General features: G+C 48.4%; 1 protein-coding gene across 17 annotated transcripts in view; it reads right to left on the bottom strand.

Annotated features, from left to right (window-relative positions):
* EVL (Enah/Vasp-like) overlaps positions 1-16807 on the bottom strand; it is a 147230-nt gene that overhangs the window by 35036 nt on the left and 95387 nt on the right. For 16 of the 17 annotated variants that reach the window (XM_027520713.1, XM_027520709.1, XM_027520707.1 and 13 more), the window contains exons 2-3: positions 15346-15514; positions 3681-3858 (exon numbers count right to left, since the gene is read on the bottom strand). In XM_027520713.1, the coding sequence (XP_027376514.1) occupies positions 3681-3858; positions 15346-15514 (347 nt within the window). Of the gene's footprint in view, positions 1-3680; positions 3859-9501; positions 9623-15345; positions 15515-16807 lie in introns of those variants that run through there. The other variant, XM_027520718.1, reaches the window with a different exon arrangement.

Raw genomic sequence — 16807 nt, 5'->3', positions numbered from 1 at the left:
CGTCCTGGGCTGTGAGAAGGTGCAGATGTTCTTACTACCATAATCATTATCTCTGCCATCCGCCCAATCACAAGGAGCCCTGCTCTGAACCCCCCTCAGCACACCCGCCACTTGGTACCCAGAAACCCAGAAACACTGAGCCCGCTCACGCACAGGGCTGCGCCTCACGCACAAGGGCACGCGGGCGCCACTCATGCTCATGCGTAGCAGTGCCCTCACGCACAAGGGTGGGGGTGGGAGATGCGGCTGGACCCTGCAGCTCAGAGAGTCCACGGTCTATGAGCCCGGGCCCTGGATGCCCGGCTCAGAATAGGACATGCCAGTGAGGACTGGAAGGGGCAGAGGTGGTTGATTACCAGACGCCCGGCCCTGCGCTGGGCAACTGAATCCTCTCCTCCACCCATTTAAGTGGGACTTCTGACCCCATTTTACAAACAAGGATGCTGAAACCTAAAGACAAGCAAATTCAGCGAGACCGCAGGTGGAAAGAAGAACCAGTATTACTCACACTCTTCTCACACACGAGGCACTGCACGCTAAGTGCTCTATAAACACTCGCACTGAATCTCCATGTCAGCCCTAGGAAGTAGGGCTTGTTATCCCAGGGCCATAGGCGGCAGAGCGGAGACTCGATACAAGACTCTGGTGCCTCCAGGCACACACTCTTCTCACCACGGCTGAGCCCTGAGCCCCGTGGGGGTCGGGCTCTGGTCTGCAGAGGTGACAACCTGCGGGTAACCACACAGTCGGCTCCACACCCGCACACAGGACCAGCCGCGGATCACGCAGACCCAGAGATGTACTCATGGAACAGCAGCCGCGTGTCAGCGGACACCCAGTTCAGAGCTGTGCTGTTCAAGGGTCCGCTGCACTGCGAACGGCTCCCACCAAGGACGGCGGGACAGCACTTTCCAATGCAGGGCATGTGATAGAAACGTCGCAATTATCTGCAGCGGGAGGCCAGTGGCAGGTGGTGGGGAGGCTGCCCGGGTCCTGCCCAGGCTCCAGGGGCTGCACGACTGGGCAAGGAGGCACAGCCACACCCCGGAGCGTGCTCCACAGGGACAGGGCTGGCCGCGGACACACATGGGCCAGGGGGCGGGTGCCTCAGACGTGAGGTCAAGGACAAGAATCAGACGCCGACGTCCGCGTTGTACGACCCACTTACGTGAAGCTCAAACACAGGTAAAGGTGCTCGGCTGTCACAGAAGCTGAAGCCCTGGCTGGGCTGGAGGGGTGTGGCCTCTGTCGGGGTCCCACAGACGCCTTTGTACAAGCTCACGGAGCTCACGCTTCAGGCGTCTGTAAGGTACAGCAGGCCACACACACGGGAAGGAAACGCTCTGTCCGCAGGGGCCCAGCTCTTGGCCTCCAAAGGCCAGTGAGCCAGGAGGGACGACTACTCACGAGCAGAGTCTCAGGTCAGGCCCCCGTCAACGTGAGCACATACCCACCCACCCCGACAAGGACCGCGTTCCACCCAGAGGGGATCGGGGTTCCAAGGTGACTTACTACCTGGCAAGAGTTATTTTTTATACTGATCACAGATCTCTATCTGAAAATGAGGCTCGGATTAGCTGATTTCTTTGTGATTCTGCTGTGAAGTTAATAAAGTCAATAGTAGTTGCTTTGAGCCAGCCATCTGATTAAATGAAAACCTTTTCCCCACCTTAATGTATCTATATATAGAGAGATAAAATAAAGCTAAACTCTCTCATCCTGGGGCAAGTGAGGCCGCTCAGATTGGAAACCTTAAACTCAGCTCACTCTACCTTGAGGCTCAAGGCTCTCGGGTGGAAAAAAGATGGTTTAATCAATGTTTATTTGGGACCTCCAATGTTTCAGGCACCGCACTCGTCACTCAGTACCGCTGTGGTCCCTCACCATGCAGCCCCCATTCTCAACAGAGGATCCACAAACCTTGCAGTCTTTGCATAGTGGGAAAGAACTCTACCAGTGCTGGTTCTGCGTATGACCTGCAGGAAGCATACTCTAAACACACTCATTATTTACAAATTCTCCGAGGGTTTAAGTTAGGGCCCAAAGCTTGGATCTATAAGGCACAACAGTTATTTAAAAGGCATCTCCCTGCAGCTTCTAAGTACCATGGCTCCCCATTTCCTGCCTTAACTCTGGCAGCAGCAATGACAGTAATAATACTCACGAATAGTAATACTGGGAGATTAACACGTCAGGCGGCCCACTAACATCTTATATTTGAGTTCATTTAAACATAGAATCAGGCTTCCCAGGTGGCTCAGTGGGTGAAGAATCTGCCTGCAATGCAGCAGATGCCAGAGATGAGGGTTCAATCCCTGAGTTGGGAAGATCCCCTGGAGGAGGAAATGGCAACCCACTCCAGTTTTCTTGCCTGGAGAATGCCATGGACAGAGGAGCCTGGCGGGCTACAGTCCCTGGGGTCGCAAAGAGTCGGACACGACTGAAGAGACTGAGCACACACACACATAAAAACAGCTCCTCATCACCCGTCTTACAGAAAAGAAACCCAGACACAGAAAAACAAAGCGACGTGTGCTGGACTCAAGGCTAGCAGGGCGCCCCGGGCCCAGCCCCACACTGCCATGCCCACCGACACTGAGTCCTCCAGCCAAGCGCAGGATGTTGCTGGCCTCTAAGATGCCGACTCCCCGGAGGGCCCTGTCCTCCCGCGGAAGCTGACGCTGCAGACCGCCCAGAAGAGCCACATGTGTTTCTGCGTCTCTGCTTTGCCCACCCTGCAGACGCTCCTGTTGGCCCCTCTCTCCGCCCCCACCCCGCTGTCTACACCCCGAGTCTCCCAGGTTGGCTGAAGCCTCTCCTTGTGCAACCCCTGCCACCTTCCAACTTCACATCCAGCCTCCTTCCTTTGGCACCTCGGGCCCCAGAGACACTGCACGCTCTCCTCCACGCACAGGCTGGGCTTTCAGGCCCAGGAGCCTTTGTATCTGCCGTTCCCTCTGCCTAGGATGCCCACTCCCTCATCTCGTTAGCTCCCTGCCTGTCAAAACTCCAGCTCAAATGTCACCACCGCTCGAAGTCCAGCTGGATAGTCCCTTCTTTTCCTTTCCATGCTCCTGAAGCCCCTGCCCTGCTCACACCTTATTAACGCCCCTATCGCAACATGTTATCTCTAGCGGTTCACAGGTCCATCCTTCTTCTCTTGGATACCAAATGCCGTGAGTCAACAGGCTCCATCGATTCACTTCTGACCTGTTTTGCCCCAGACAGTTTCCAACACACAGCAAGTGTTCAGTAACACTACGTTAAGCTTAGGAAGGACTGAATCCAAGAGCACAGTTTTGCTTGTTCCCTCCAAACTCTGCCAAATGCGCGCTGAGGATGCGGAAAGCAGGCGACAAAGGTGCCCACCTGGACGCCCGGTTTCGGGCACACAGTACAGCCAGCGCCCGCTCCAAGGTGCCACACCTGGACGCCCGGTTTCGGGCACACAGTACAGCCAGCGCCCGCTCCAAGGGCAGGGGCGATGCCGAGGCCTCTCTTCTCGTTCAAACTGTTAATAGCGCTTCGTATCTAGAGTTAGGCAGCAGTTTTCTCTGCAAATCCACCAGACGTCAGCTCAGCACAGCTGCAGTCGAGGACACCCCGGAAGCCAGAGCCGTGGGAGCGCGGAGGGAGGGGAGGGAGGGTCTGGGCGCCAGGCCAGACAAAGCCCCACTTACCGCCTTCCTGGGAATTCATGATGTTCAGGGCAAACAGCATGGCGTTGGAGAACGTGGTCGCCTCTTCCTTACTTGCAAAGTTTAAACCGTAGACCTGGCGGGCATCTCGCCACTGGTGGAAGGTTGGCGTTGCCTGATTGTACTTCAGCCCTTTCACGATTGAATAATTGATCACAACCTGAAAAGGAAAAGAGAGAGAAATACATGTAAATAAATAAAAGGTAAGTGAGCTGGAGAGAGCTGCTGTAGGGCAAGGACACCGTGTCCCTGGGGCTACCAGGGGACAGGGGGACGTGGATGCGTCAGAAGAAGGGGTAGCTTGGCCAGGCAGCTCTTCAACACGAGCAGCAGAACAGCGAGGGTCTGAAAACCAGTTATTTCATTTAACTGATAAAGCTGTGTGGTCACAGCCTGAGCTGGGAGTTGGCTTCCAGGGTCCTGGCCCTGTCACCCCAGGCAGCACCCCGGGGCTCAGTTTCTCCAACTGTGAAACAGGGATAGTCATCCTGGCTCGACCTACCTAATGGGGTTACTGCAGAGGTCACGCTGTAACACATATCTCATCAAGACTTCTAGATATAAAGATTCTTAAGGGCGAGTCTTTCCTAATTCGTATTTATGCTCCTGTAGCTCTCTGCATAGTCTAGAATGCGTTAACCAAAGGGTTGTTAAAGGACGACTCCTCACTCTTTCCCATGTGGCTGTTCAGCTTCCTCAGCACCGTTTATTGAACAGGATGCCCTTTCCCCGCTGTACGTTCTTGACTCCTTTTGTCATAAACTAATAAACCATATCTGTGTGGGTTTATGACCGGGTTCTCTATTCTGCTCCACTGATTTCTGCTTTTATGACAATCTCATGCTGTTTAAATTACTACAGTTTTGTAATATAGTTTGAAATGAGGGCGTGTGATGCCTCCAGCTTTGTTGTTCTTTCTCAAGATCGCTTTCGCCATGGGGGTCTTTTGTGGTTCTGTACAAACTGTAGTATTATCCTGCTGCTGCTGCTGCTAAGTCACTTCCGTCATGTTTGACTCTGTGCGACCCCATAAACGGCAGCCCACGAGGCTCCCCCATCCCTGGGATTCTCCAGGCAAGAACACCGGAGTGGGTTGCCATTTCCTTCTCCAATGCATGAAAGTGAAAAGTGAAGGTGAAGTCACTCAGTCGTGTCCGACTCTTAGCGACCCCATGGACTACAGCCCACCAGGCCCTCCGTCCATGGGATTTTCCAGGCAAGAGTACTGGAGTGGGTCCTATGGAAAATGCCATTGGAATTCTGATAAGGATTGCACTTTTCTTTGGTGAGTCTGGCTAAAGGCTTGTCAGTTTTGTTTATCTTTTCAAAGAACCAGTTCTTAGTCTCACTGCTCTTCTCTGTTGTCTTTTTAGTCTCTATTTCTGCTCTAATCATCGTCGCTTCCTTCATTCTACAAACTTTGGGCTTGTTTTGGTCATCTTTTCCCAGTGCCCTGCATGTAGTTAGGCTGTTTGAGACTTTCCTTGCTTCTTGAGGCAGGCCTTTCTGCTATGAGCTTAGCAGTACCATTGAGAACTGCTTCTGCTGCATCTCACAAGTTCTGTTAGGTTATACTCCCATTTCTGCTTGTGTCCAGGCATTTACAAGTCTCTCTCTTGATCTGTCCTTCAATCCACTTCAGCAGCATGTTGTTTAATCTCCATATTCTTGTGATCTGAAACCATAAAGCTCCTAGAAGAGAATCTAAGTGACAAGCTCCTTGACACAGGTCTTGGTGGTGATTTTTTTGAAACTGATACAAAAACAAGAGCAACAAAAGCAAAGCAAAACAAGCAGGACTATATCAAACTAAAAAGCTACACGCAAAGGACGCCACCAACAGAATGAGAAGGCAATCTGCTGAGTGGGACCAAGTGACTGCAAATCATGTATCTGATAAGGGACCAATACGGCTAACAGATACATAAAGAGATGGTAAACATTGGCAGTGATCAGGGAGACACAAACCAAACCCCAAGGGGTCATCATCCCACACACGTCAGAATGGCTATTACCTAAAAGAGAAGAAACGAAGTGTTGGCGAAGATGTGGAGAAAAAGGAACCCTTGTGCACTGTTGGTAGGAATGCAAATTGGTATAGCCACTATTAGAAAACAGTACGGAGGTTCCTCAAAAAGCTAAAAATAGAACTATCACATGATCCTGCAATTTCGCTTTTGGGTATTTACCCCAAGAAAACGAAAATACTATTTTCACCTGGGAAATGCCATGGACAGAGGAGCCCGGCGGCTACAATCCATGGAGTCACAGGAGTCAGACACGACTTAGTGACCAAACCGCCACCACCAAGTCCAACACACACACGCCCCGCGTTCACAGGAGCAGCATTTAAAAATGGCCAAGATACGGAATAATCCAAGCGTCCACTGACGTATGGATAGATACGGAAACTGTGGTATACTGTGTACACGATGAAATATTATTTAGCCATGAAAAGAATGAAACCTCGCCATTTATGACAACATGGATGGATCTCAAGGGCATTACGCTAAGGAAAAGAAGTCAGACAGAGAAAGACAAATACCATACGCTCTATCTCGTATGTTCTCATGGATACAGAGAACAGATGGATGGTTGCCAGAGGAGGGCGGTAGGAAATGGGGGGGAAATTATGCACATGAAGCCGCTTAACACAGCTGCTACCACATAGCAATTTGCCAGCAAGTGTTAACTGAGAAATATTCAGTCCTTAGAGACGGAAACATGCAAGTGGCATCTGGATGAGGCTGGACAGCCTGCTGTCGGAGATCCCGCCTTAGGAGGGTACGACATGGATGCTCAGCTCTCCTCTGGCTTTCAGGCTCCAGGGTTTTGTGATCTGAAATTGGAGGCAGCTCAGTCTACTGTCGCTCAGTCGTGCCCAGCTCTTTGCAGAGTTCTCCAGGCCAGAACACCGGAGTGGGTAGCCTTTCCCTTCTCCAGGGGATCTTCCCAACCCAGGGATCGAACCCAGGTCTCCCGAATTGCAGGTGGATTCTTTACCTGCTAAGCCACAAGGGAAGCCTGCCTCTGGTCAGGAAGGTGGGCTCAGGAAGATTCCGAGATCTGAAGGACACCCTGCACGCTGCTGGGCTGCTAAGACGAGAGCTCAGGTTTACTGCCCTACCCTGCTGCGCTGCTGGGTAAAGCAAGGCCAGAGCACACTGGGCAATACCGTTTTCCTCCAAGCCTAAGCCATGTGGAAGGCAGGCTGGGTTGTCCTACAGCGAAGAGAGAGAGTGAGCAAGAGAGAGAGGGTGCGAGAGAAGCACATGTACTAAATTAGCTACGGTTTCATAACTTACTTGTTACACACTGACAGCACAGTGTGGGCCAACACCTATACCAGGTTCCTGGGGTGGTTCTCTCTCTGGGTTCAGCTTTAGATCATCAGAAAAAGGGCTGGAGGTTTTGTGGTTACACGCGTGATAAGAAGCACAGTGACCTGTGGTTAACATGGCTCTTCAGAGGGCACAACAGTCGCAGTGCAGTGGCCAGCATGAGGGAGATAAGACCCTCTCCTTTCCACCCAGAAAGCCTATGTTCAAGTGGCTTTGGTGCTGCACCGTTAGTGGACACAGAGGGCCACGTTCTAAATGGAAGGAGGTCTGGAAACCACGTCGTATCAAGAATGGCTGTGGGATACTGAAGCAGATAAAAAATGAGACTCTTCAGGCACCCAAGGAGAGGACGTAGGGAAGTGAGATTTAGAACCTATGGTTTGAAATCTCTGGTTGGCTGTGTTCTTAGAGGGGAACTTAGTGGCATTGGGAACTGGGGGTGGTGGATGCCTATCTGGAATACAGGAACAGTGTGGCCAAAAGTACTGGCTTAAGGAACTCAGAGACCAGACAGAATATCTAATTCACTTCAGTTCAGTCGCTCAATCGTGTCTGACTCTTTGCAACCCCACGAATCGCAGTACGCCAGGCCTCCCTGTCCATCACCAACTCCCGGAGTCCACCTAAACCCATGTCCCTTGAGTTGGTGATGCCATCCAACCATCTCATCCTGTCGTCCCCTTCTCCTCTTGCCTTCAATCTTTCCCAGCATCAGGGTCTTTTCAAATGAGTCAGCTCTCCGCATCAGGTGGCCAAAGTATTGGAGTTTCAGCTTCAGCATCAGTTCTTCCAATGAACACCCAGGACTGATCTCCTTTCGGATGGATTGGTTGGATCTCCTTGCAGTCCAAGGGACTCTCAAGAGGCTTCTCCAACACCACAGTTCAAAAGCATCAGTTCTTTGGTGCTCACCTTTCTTTACAGTCCAACCCTCACACCCATACATGACTACTGGAAAAACCATAGCCTTGACTAGATGGACCTTTGTTGACAAAGTAATGTCTCTGCTTCTTAATATGCTGTCTAGGTTGGTCGTAACTTGCAAGGAGCAAGTGTCTTTTAATTTCATGGCTGCAATCACCATCTGCAGTGATTTTGGAGCCCAGAAAATTAGTCAGCCACTGTTTCCTCATCTATTTGCCATGAAGTGATGGGACTGGATGCCACGATCTTAGTTTTTTGAATGTTGAGCTTTAAGCCAACTTTTTCACTCTTCTTTCACTTTCATCAATAGGCTCTTTAGTTCTTCTTCACTTTCTGCCATAAGGGTGGTGTCATCTGCATGTCTGAGATTATTGGTATTTCTCCTGGCAATCTTGATTCCAGCTTGTATTTAATTCAATCCTCCCTTTTTACAGGCAGGAAAACTGAGGCCCAGGGAGAATAAGTGACTTGTCCGAATTACATGGTACATAACAGGAGAACTGAATTTAGAAGCCAAGCTTGTAACCTAGGACTGTGCTGCTTCTGATTGCCAGCATCATGAGTTGAAATCTTTCTTCCTATAATTCCTTCTTTGGTCTTAGCTCTAACCTCCTAAAGCCTTAGGAACCAATGCTCTATTTTTAGAGACTTTCAATATTAGACTGGGAGAGAGTGATAAAGCCATTCTAGAAGTTCTAAGGGTTCTCTGAGGCATATGGCTGGCCTCTCCTCTGCAGCTCTTGGGTGGCCAACTCTGTCCCATCTATTCCTGGAAGTAAAGTGAAGTGATAGTCACTCAATCGTGACCGGCTCTTTGCGACCCAGGACCATAGCCTGCCAGCCTCCTCTGTCTATGGAAGTCTCCGGGCAAGAATACTAGAGAAAGTAGCCATTCTCTTCTCCAGGGATGTTCTCAAGTCAGGGATCGAATCCGGGTCTCCTGTATTGCAGGCAGATCCTTCACCGTCTAAGACACAAGGGAGGCCCTTACACCTAGAGCATAGAGTCTAAAGGCTGCTCACCCAGTTACATATCTGCTAGCCAAACACAGCCCACAGGGGGTTGTTTTGAATACAACTACCATAGTGGGTACAATTACTAGGCAGCGGGTTTTGAGTCAAATGGCTCAGGATTAAAATGCTGGCTTTATTACTTTGCAGTTGAATAACCTTGGAAAAGTTACTGACATTACCTTCTTCATATATAAAATGAAAATATTATAAATTATGCTGGACTGAATATCCTTGTGGATATATCAGTGTGAACATTCCTATAAGCAGAACTTCTGGATCAATGGACATGGTCATTGAAACATCTGGTATTTTCTATTTGAAAACATCTATTCTGAAACATCCCAACTGCCTTCTAAGAAAGGAGAGTCCACGCAATGTGTTTTGGACATACGTGTGATGACACACAGCCGACACGGCACTTGACCGTCTGCCGCGAGCTGGTCAGTGTTCACTAACTGACGGACAGGTCTCGGGGCTGACGCTTAGAACGCTCTGTGCCTAGAGTGGCTCCATCCCTTTGTTTACCTGCTTACAGCACGCACGTTACTGCAAGGCCACTTAGGGGTGTGGATCAGCTTCATTTCACACACTCCTCCCCAGAGATGCCCACACTTCTGAGTGCCACCATCAGCTACTTTCTCCTGTTCTGGAACGACACAGAAGTGGATTCATACAGCACACACTTTTTCTCGATGGTCTTTCATTCCATGTGGTATCTATGAAATTCACCTGTGTCACCGCATCAGTAAGAATTCAGGTTTTTTTGACTGCTAATAACATTCTCTTTTTTGATATACCATAAATAACTTATCCATTCTCCTGTTGATGGACTTGCCCATCATTTCCAGCTGTTGGCTATTAGGAGTAAAACTGCTGTGAGTATTTTCACATAGGTCTTTTAGTGCACACAGGTGCTCATTTCTCTTGGGTATGTTACCCAAGAGTAGGTTATAGGGTAGGTGTATATTGAGTTTTGCTAGGATTTGGCAAACCGTTCTTCAAAGAGGCAGTACTGACTGACACCTCCGCCAGCACGAATGGGAACTCCAGCTGCCCTGCATCCTCAGCACAGGTGGCACCCGTTCAGCTTCAGCCTTTACACTTCAGTCTGCGTGGTGTGTATAAGTACTCGGCGGTTTTCACTCGCGTCTCCCTGATGAACAGTGACACAGAGCAACTCCCATGGGCTCGTCTGCCGTGTCTTGTTTCCACTGTTGTTTTTTTCCTTTTGTGAAACTCTTGTTCAAGTCTTTTTGCTCATTTTTAAGAGGCTGTCTGCCTTTTTCATTTTCGGTTGTAGGAGTTCTGTATATATTCTTCATGAGTCCTTTGTCACATTCATACACACACACACATACCCCTTCTCCTAGTCTGCCCTCTTTTAATGGTGCCTTTTAATAAAGAAAACTCCTTAACTTTAAAGAAGTCCAAATTCATTTTTTTTTTTTTTACAGTTAATGTTTTTTGTGTCCTGTTCCAGGTTATAAAGATGCTTTCCTGTATTTTCCCCTCAATATGATGAAGATATTTTCATGAATCTTCTTGTAGATACTTTACTGATTCACTTTTCATATTTAGGTTGACCTCGAATTAATTTGGGGGTGTAGCATGAGATGGGGTAAAGTTTTCTTTTTTTTTTTTTTTTTATTGATATCTGATTGTTCTGGTGTCATCCATTGAAAAGACCATCTTTAGCCCACGAAGTACAATGGTACCTTTGTCATAAATCATGTGACCATATACATGGAGGTCTACCTAGACTCTTCAAAAAACAACAAAAATATTTTGCTTTTTCTCTATTGTGTATCTGCTTTCTATTTCATTAAATTTTAGGTTTTAATTTTTCCTTCTATTTTTGCTGGTTTGTTTTTTTTCCCCTAGCTTCTTGAGATAGAAGCTTGGGTCACTGACTTTTCATTCTTTTTCCAAAATTCGAATTTCTAACTATGCTGCTGCTGCTAAGTCGCTTCAGTCATGTCCGACTCTGTGCAACCCCAGAGACGGCAGCCCATAACGCTCCCCCGTCCTGGGATTCTCAAGGCAAGAACACTGGAGTGGGTTGCCATTTCCTTCTCCAGTGCATGAAAGTGAAAAGTGAAAGTGAAGCCGCTCAGTCGTGTCTGACTCTTAGCGACCCCATGGACTGCAGCCTACCAGGCTCCTCCGTCCATGGGATTTTCCAGGCAAGAGTACTGGAGCGGGGTGCCATTGCCTTCTCTGATTTCTAACTATACATTTCCCTATATGCTTTTCATCCCACAAATTTTGCTACATTGCAGTTTCACTATTGTTCTGTCCAAAATACTTGGTAATTTATATTGTGAATTCTTTTTTCTTTTGGTATCATGGATTATTTAATAGTATACTGTTTAGTTCCTCTGTGATCAAAGAAAACCTCTGTATGATTTTAATCCTATTACACGTGTTGAGATTGGCGTTGTGGCCTAGAATGTAGTCTATTTTGGTTAATGCTCAATGTGCACTTGAAGAGACTGTATATTCTACTGGGACTGCTTACAGTTTCCATAAATGTAAATTAGGTCAAGTTGGTCAATCACGCTCTTCAAATTTTCTATGTCTCTTATTCAGTTTCTTGCAGGTGTCATCAGAATCGCCAACATGGCTTTTGGATTCTTCTATTTCTTCCTTTAGAACTGCCCATTTTTGCTTTATATATTTTGAAGACATATTAGAGCCTATAGATTTAAGATTGTTATATTTTTTTCAATTGATGCTTTTTATCATTAAATAGGCCCTTTATCTTCAGCAACACTTCCTGCCTTGAAGCCTATGCGTGTGATATTAATACAGTCACACCGTTTTCCTTGGTCAGTGTCTGTAAGGTTTGTGTTGTTTCTCTCTGTTACGTTTCAACCTGTGTCCTTACATGCTTTATTTTAAAACGAATTCTCCAAGCTTTGGCAGGACTAATCTAGACAAGTACTGAAGGTTAAACTTATTTTAAAAGGTCACTTTGTGTGTGTGTGTCAGAGTCCACAATTACATTTGCACATGTTTTATTTTGAGGAGTGCAGCAACAAGTGGGAGTGATTTCCTGTCCTCTTCAAGGAAGGCCTTGCAACTCCAAATACTGTCTAACGTGTTTCTGAGGCCTCTGAGCAAGAACAGTCAAGAGTCCTTTACAGAGAAAGAAGCTGATGGTGGGCAACAGTCTTCCTAACCCACGAGCTCATCTGGGTCTGAAACCTGCAGGGTCTACAGGCTGGCCAAGGCCTCACGTGAGGTCTCACACATCCAAACCTCTACTCAGAGACAGGATGTCCTTCCCAGGACGCTTACCAAATGGCCAGCTGGCTCGTGGGCTCACAAAGCAACACAGTCGTCCATAGGATCCTCGTAAAACAGTTCTTTCTTTTATGGAGTTTAAATCTTCTTGATTGTAGTATCCATGCAGTATTCCTAGTTCTGTTCTCCGGGCTTCACAGAAAAAGTAAGATTTCCCTTCCACACGGAGAAGGAGCCCTTCAGAGATCTGAAAACTGTGCTCATGCCCCTTCACTTTTTCTCTCCACGTATGTATCTCTTGCTGCTTCTTCAACTGCTCCACATATTAGAGCTGCTTTCAGACTTCTCACCGCTTTGGGTGCTGTCCTCATTACAGACGCCATGTGGCACTCAGATCTGGTCCTGATGTTCATGGTGAAGTAACACCAGTTCATGGTGGAGCAGAGCAGGACTATAAGCTCCCTCCGTCCGCACCTCTACTTCTATTAACGTAGCCTGAGAACTACATTTGGTAGTTAACACTTCCAGTGGACATAATGAAATATCATCCTTAACCAAGTATCTTTTGATTTCTTCCCCTCAATTTGAGATTCAGGTTGGACCGTGGCTAAGGATACTGTCTCACCAGTCCTTTTCCCCACACAGTCACCTGGTTTTACATCCACCTATTTTAGAAAAACGGGGATGAGAACTCTTACAGCTTTATCCTTTTTGGTGTTATTGGGGGAATGAAATAATAGACATGAAGAGTGCTCCATGAGCCATAAAGCGCATTAAACATATAAGATATCCCTATCTGGGTATAAGACCAGGAATCTCTGTTTCTCTTAAGATGCTTGACCTTGTAATCCATATTGGCTGGAAAACAGACCTGAGGAAAATAAACTTTTTCTCCTGTGTCCATAAAGGTTATTACAGACCAGGTCCCCTGCCACTCTCTCTAATGCCTTGGTTTATTGAGACCCTCTTTTGTGTTTCTGACTAACATGCTCCAGCCACCGAGGCAGAGTTGCAACCATGTTCCAGGAGCCTATTTGTTGAATGTGTAATTCCAAGTGGAAGGCTGTGTTGGTAACTCCTCTGTCAGGCCGAGAAGATTGCTAAGGCAACTGAGTCTCTCTGAATTTCCCTGGGAGATCGCTGCCTGCCTGCCCCCACCCCCAGATGCAGGAAAGGCCTCCTCCCAAATGAGCCCCAATATGTGCTTTCCTCTGAAGGAGGCTGAGGCTCCTGAGAACAAGGTTTATGCTGGTTTCAGGGAATCTGGTTCTCCAGTCCCAAGCCCTTCCCACACACCATGGTACCTTCCTAGTGTGCCCTGCAGGGCAACCAAGAGGCATGAAGGGAATGGAAAACTTGTCCTAATAAAAGCAACAACCACTTAGGGAACACCCACTGTGATTCAGGAACTGCACGAGGTTATGGGCTGTATATCGAAAGTGAGCACCAGAGTGGAACTGCCTTGTGGGCCCCCACCCATAGGTGTTATGGAAACGTGTGACATGCTTTGGTTGTCACTGCAGTTGGGGCTGAAGGTGTCCTATGTCCCTGCACCGTATGGTGCGGTGTGCCTCTAAAAGGCAGGGCAAGAATCAATCAACTTGAAGAACAGGGAAACAGCTTCTAGGAGCTTCCTAGAATAACCTTCCTGCCAGTAAGGTTCAACCCCAAGGGAAAGAGATTGATCTGGAGGTGGCCAGGGCTCCAGGTCAGACAGACTCCCTCGGACCAGGGGTTCTGAAGTGAGGCTCCGCTCTTCGGCCACAAGAATCTGAAATTCAATCGGACTGTTCTGGCCAAAGCAGAAACCCATTCAACAGGCAACACACTTTAAAAATAGAGTCTTGGTTTCTGTTCTCTTTTCTATTTGCGAACATGATGATTCTTGCAGAGATAGCAGCTAACCTGCTGCTCAGCTCAGCCAAGGACTGACCGACACGGGCTGCCAGAAGATGCTATTTAAGGCAGAGGTTTTCATAAATGCTAAACTACAGATCTGTTCATTTTGCTGCTGAAAATGTCCTGTCAATCTCCAAGAAGAGAGCAGAAGCCCTGACCAAAGTCACTGTGGTGAAGCCACACGAGCCCTTTGTCTGTCTGTACTTCAGTCCATGTCACGTCAGACCATTCTGTCGAGTTGTATTACACAACTACCCCAGCACAGGTGGACTTACCTTGTATTTATTTGCACAGGTACTTACCAGATACATTCACAAACTCTCTCATCTGATCTGCCCAGCATGCACTACTAAGGAGATAAATGATCCCAGAATCTTCAAATCATCTTGAAGATTTAAGTACCTTCTTGCCTTTCAAAGTAAGACTCAGGGGGTTGGTGGACCAAAACTCTTCACAGTCGTAGTATTGGTTTGGCCAAAAAGTTCATTTGGGTTTTTCCCTAACATCTTTCTGTAAGATGTTACAGAAAAATCCGAACAAATTTTCTGGCCAAGCCAATATTTATAGGTACGCAGGCAGAAAATGTTGTTGTTTTATTGGCTACAACCCTGACTATGCACTGGAAGGACTGATGTTGAAGCTGAAGATCCAATACTGTGGCCCCATGATGCGAAGAGCTGACTCACTGGAAAAGACCCTGATGCTGGGAAAGATTGAAGGCAAAAGGAGAAGAGGGTGGCAGAGGATAAGATGGTTGGATGGCATCACCAACTCAATGGACATGAATTTGCACAAACTCTGGGAGATAGTGGAGGACAGAGGACCCTGGCAGGCTGCAGTCCATGGGGTCGCAAAGAGTCGGACATGACTTAGCAACTGAACAATAACAAGGCAGAGAATAATACTAACACATTTGTCCATTTTTAAAACTGTTTCCCATCTATCGTTTTGTTTCTATTCTGATGTGATACAACACGATGAGGGAGGCACAGTGTGGACTACTGTCTCTACAAGACAGATGTAAAAAGTGAAGCTCACAAGACAGTGTGCTCAGGGTCTTACACCCTGGAGTACGAAAATACGCAGTCAGGACTTTGAACCCGGACCTCTCAATCGTGACATGCTGTTTTGACCGCTCTCCACCATGTCATGTGTGTGCGTACGTGTGGGTGTGTGCGTGTGTGGCGCAGGCTCGTGGGCATGGCCTGTCCCTCCAGCACTTACCTGCTGATCCTGAAGCTTGACTCCGACGACTCTGAAGGTGTTGCTGGCAGTGTTGTGGTAGATGTTGATCCGGCTGAAGCCCTGCTGGCCAGGCTTGATTGGCACCCATTTCTTACTGGTGTCATCGTAGACCATCACGGAAGCCCGGGCTTGGCAGATACTCTGTTCACTGCAGAGCAAGAAAGAACGTTAAGCATTGGCCTCAGCCACAAGGGATGGATGCTGGCTTCGTCCTTTTCTGAAACGGAGGCCAGCTGCCACTTGACACAGAGGAACTCCCTGGTCGCCAGAGCGTCCAACTCCCACGGAAGGGCTGCTGGGTGAGGTGATGGGTTCTGAGTCTTCACAGACCAGGGAGTGGAGAGGAGCTCCTGGGTCAACGTTTCCACGGAGGTATGTGGAAGAGACTCACAGCTCTGCCTTCAGGGGAAAAGTGATTGAATGGAGAAAGGCGTTTCAGCCATGACGTGCTGTCTACAACATTCCAGGCACAGTGTTAGATAAGAAAACACACTAAAGCACCTAAGCTTCACAACTTAGGAAGCAGCCACTTCTCCCCATTCTGTAGATGAGAAAAAGCATGGCTTGCAGACTTGGAAAGATTTATACAAATTCACACAGGTATTGGGTGATTTTATCTGGGGTCTCCAACCAGTTCTGTCTGCCTCTAGAGTACACAACATCGATAACATTCTTCACCACAGCCGGCAAAATGCTCAACTGGTGATGTTACGAGAGTGTAGCTTCACACGAGCTATGCAGATAGTAACATGACTAGGTGAGTGTCTAAAGAACAGAGTGATGGAAATCAAAACAAGCAGATGGCTGCACCCTGTTCACTGGAGACATTTCCAAGCAACTTCCCCTGCTCAGAATATGACAGAAAACCAGGGAAAAAGCGAAAGAAGCGCCTGGAGAGAGAAGACAGCCATCAGGGAAGTCAGCGCCCTACCACGCCTGCCACCAGTTCGGGGCCAGCCTCCCCGGGCCTGCCACCTCTTCACCTTCCTCACCTTGAACATCCACGCTATCAGTCTCTAGTCTGTTAGAAGGCCTAGATCAGAAGGTGAGACCTGGCTGTACAGGAAGGCACACCAGCAGCGGTGGGGAGCGGCTGCTAGTGGGAAGGGAGGCTGGTGGAACGCAACTCATGAATCCGGAGTGGAAAGTGAAGCCCAGTAGGTCAGGGCTGGTGTCTGAGGAAGTGAAAGTGTGTGCGGCGGCCACGGTCATGAGGAGACTGAGCAGGCAGGACACAGTCAGTCCCGTCACCATATTTAAGGGGCAGGGAAACCGAGCACTCGAGGAGGTTCCTTCGCCCCCCTCCCAGTGGTCACCAGGAGGCAAACTTGTGGTTTTATGCGACTGGCCCTCAGCGACCTGGAACAGCCTCAGCTTGGTCTCAGCAGTTGGTGCCTGAGCATCCCCGGGACCCGCTCCCCTAAGACTCCTAGAAGGTGGA

This window comes from Bos indicus x Bos taurus, chromosome 21, assembly GCF_003369695.1.
Source record: "Bos indicus x Bos taurus breed Angus x Brahman F1 hybrid chromosome 21, Bos_hybrid_MaternalHap_v2.0, whole genome shotgun sequence".
Lineage (NCBI taxonomy): Eukaryota > Metazoa > Chordata > Mammalia > Artiodactyla > Bovidae > Bos > Bos indicus x Bos taurus.
This window is presented reverse-complemented; position numbering and strand designations above follow the sequence as displayed.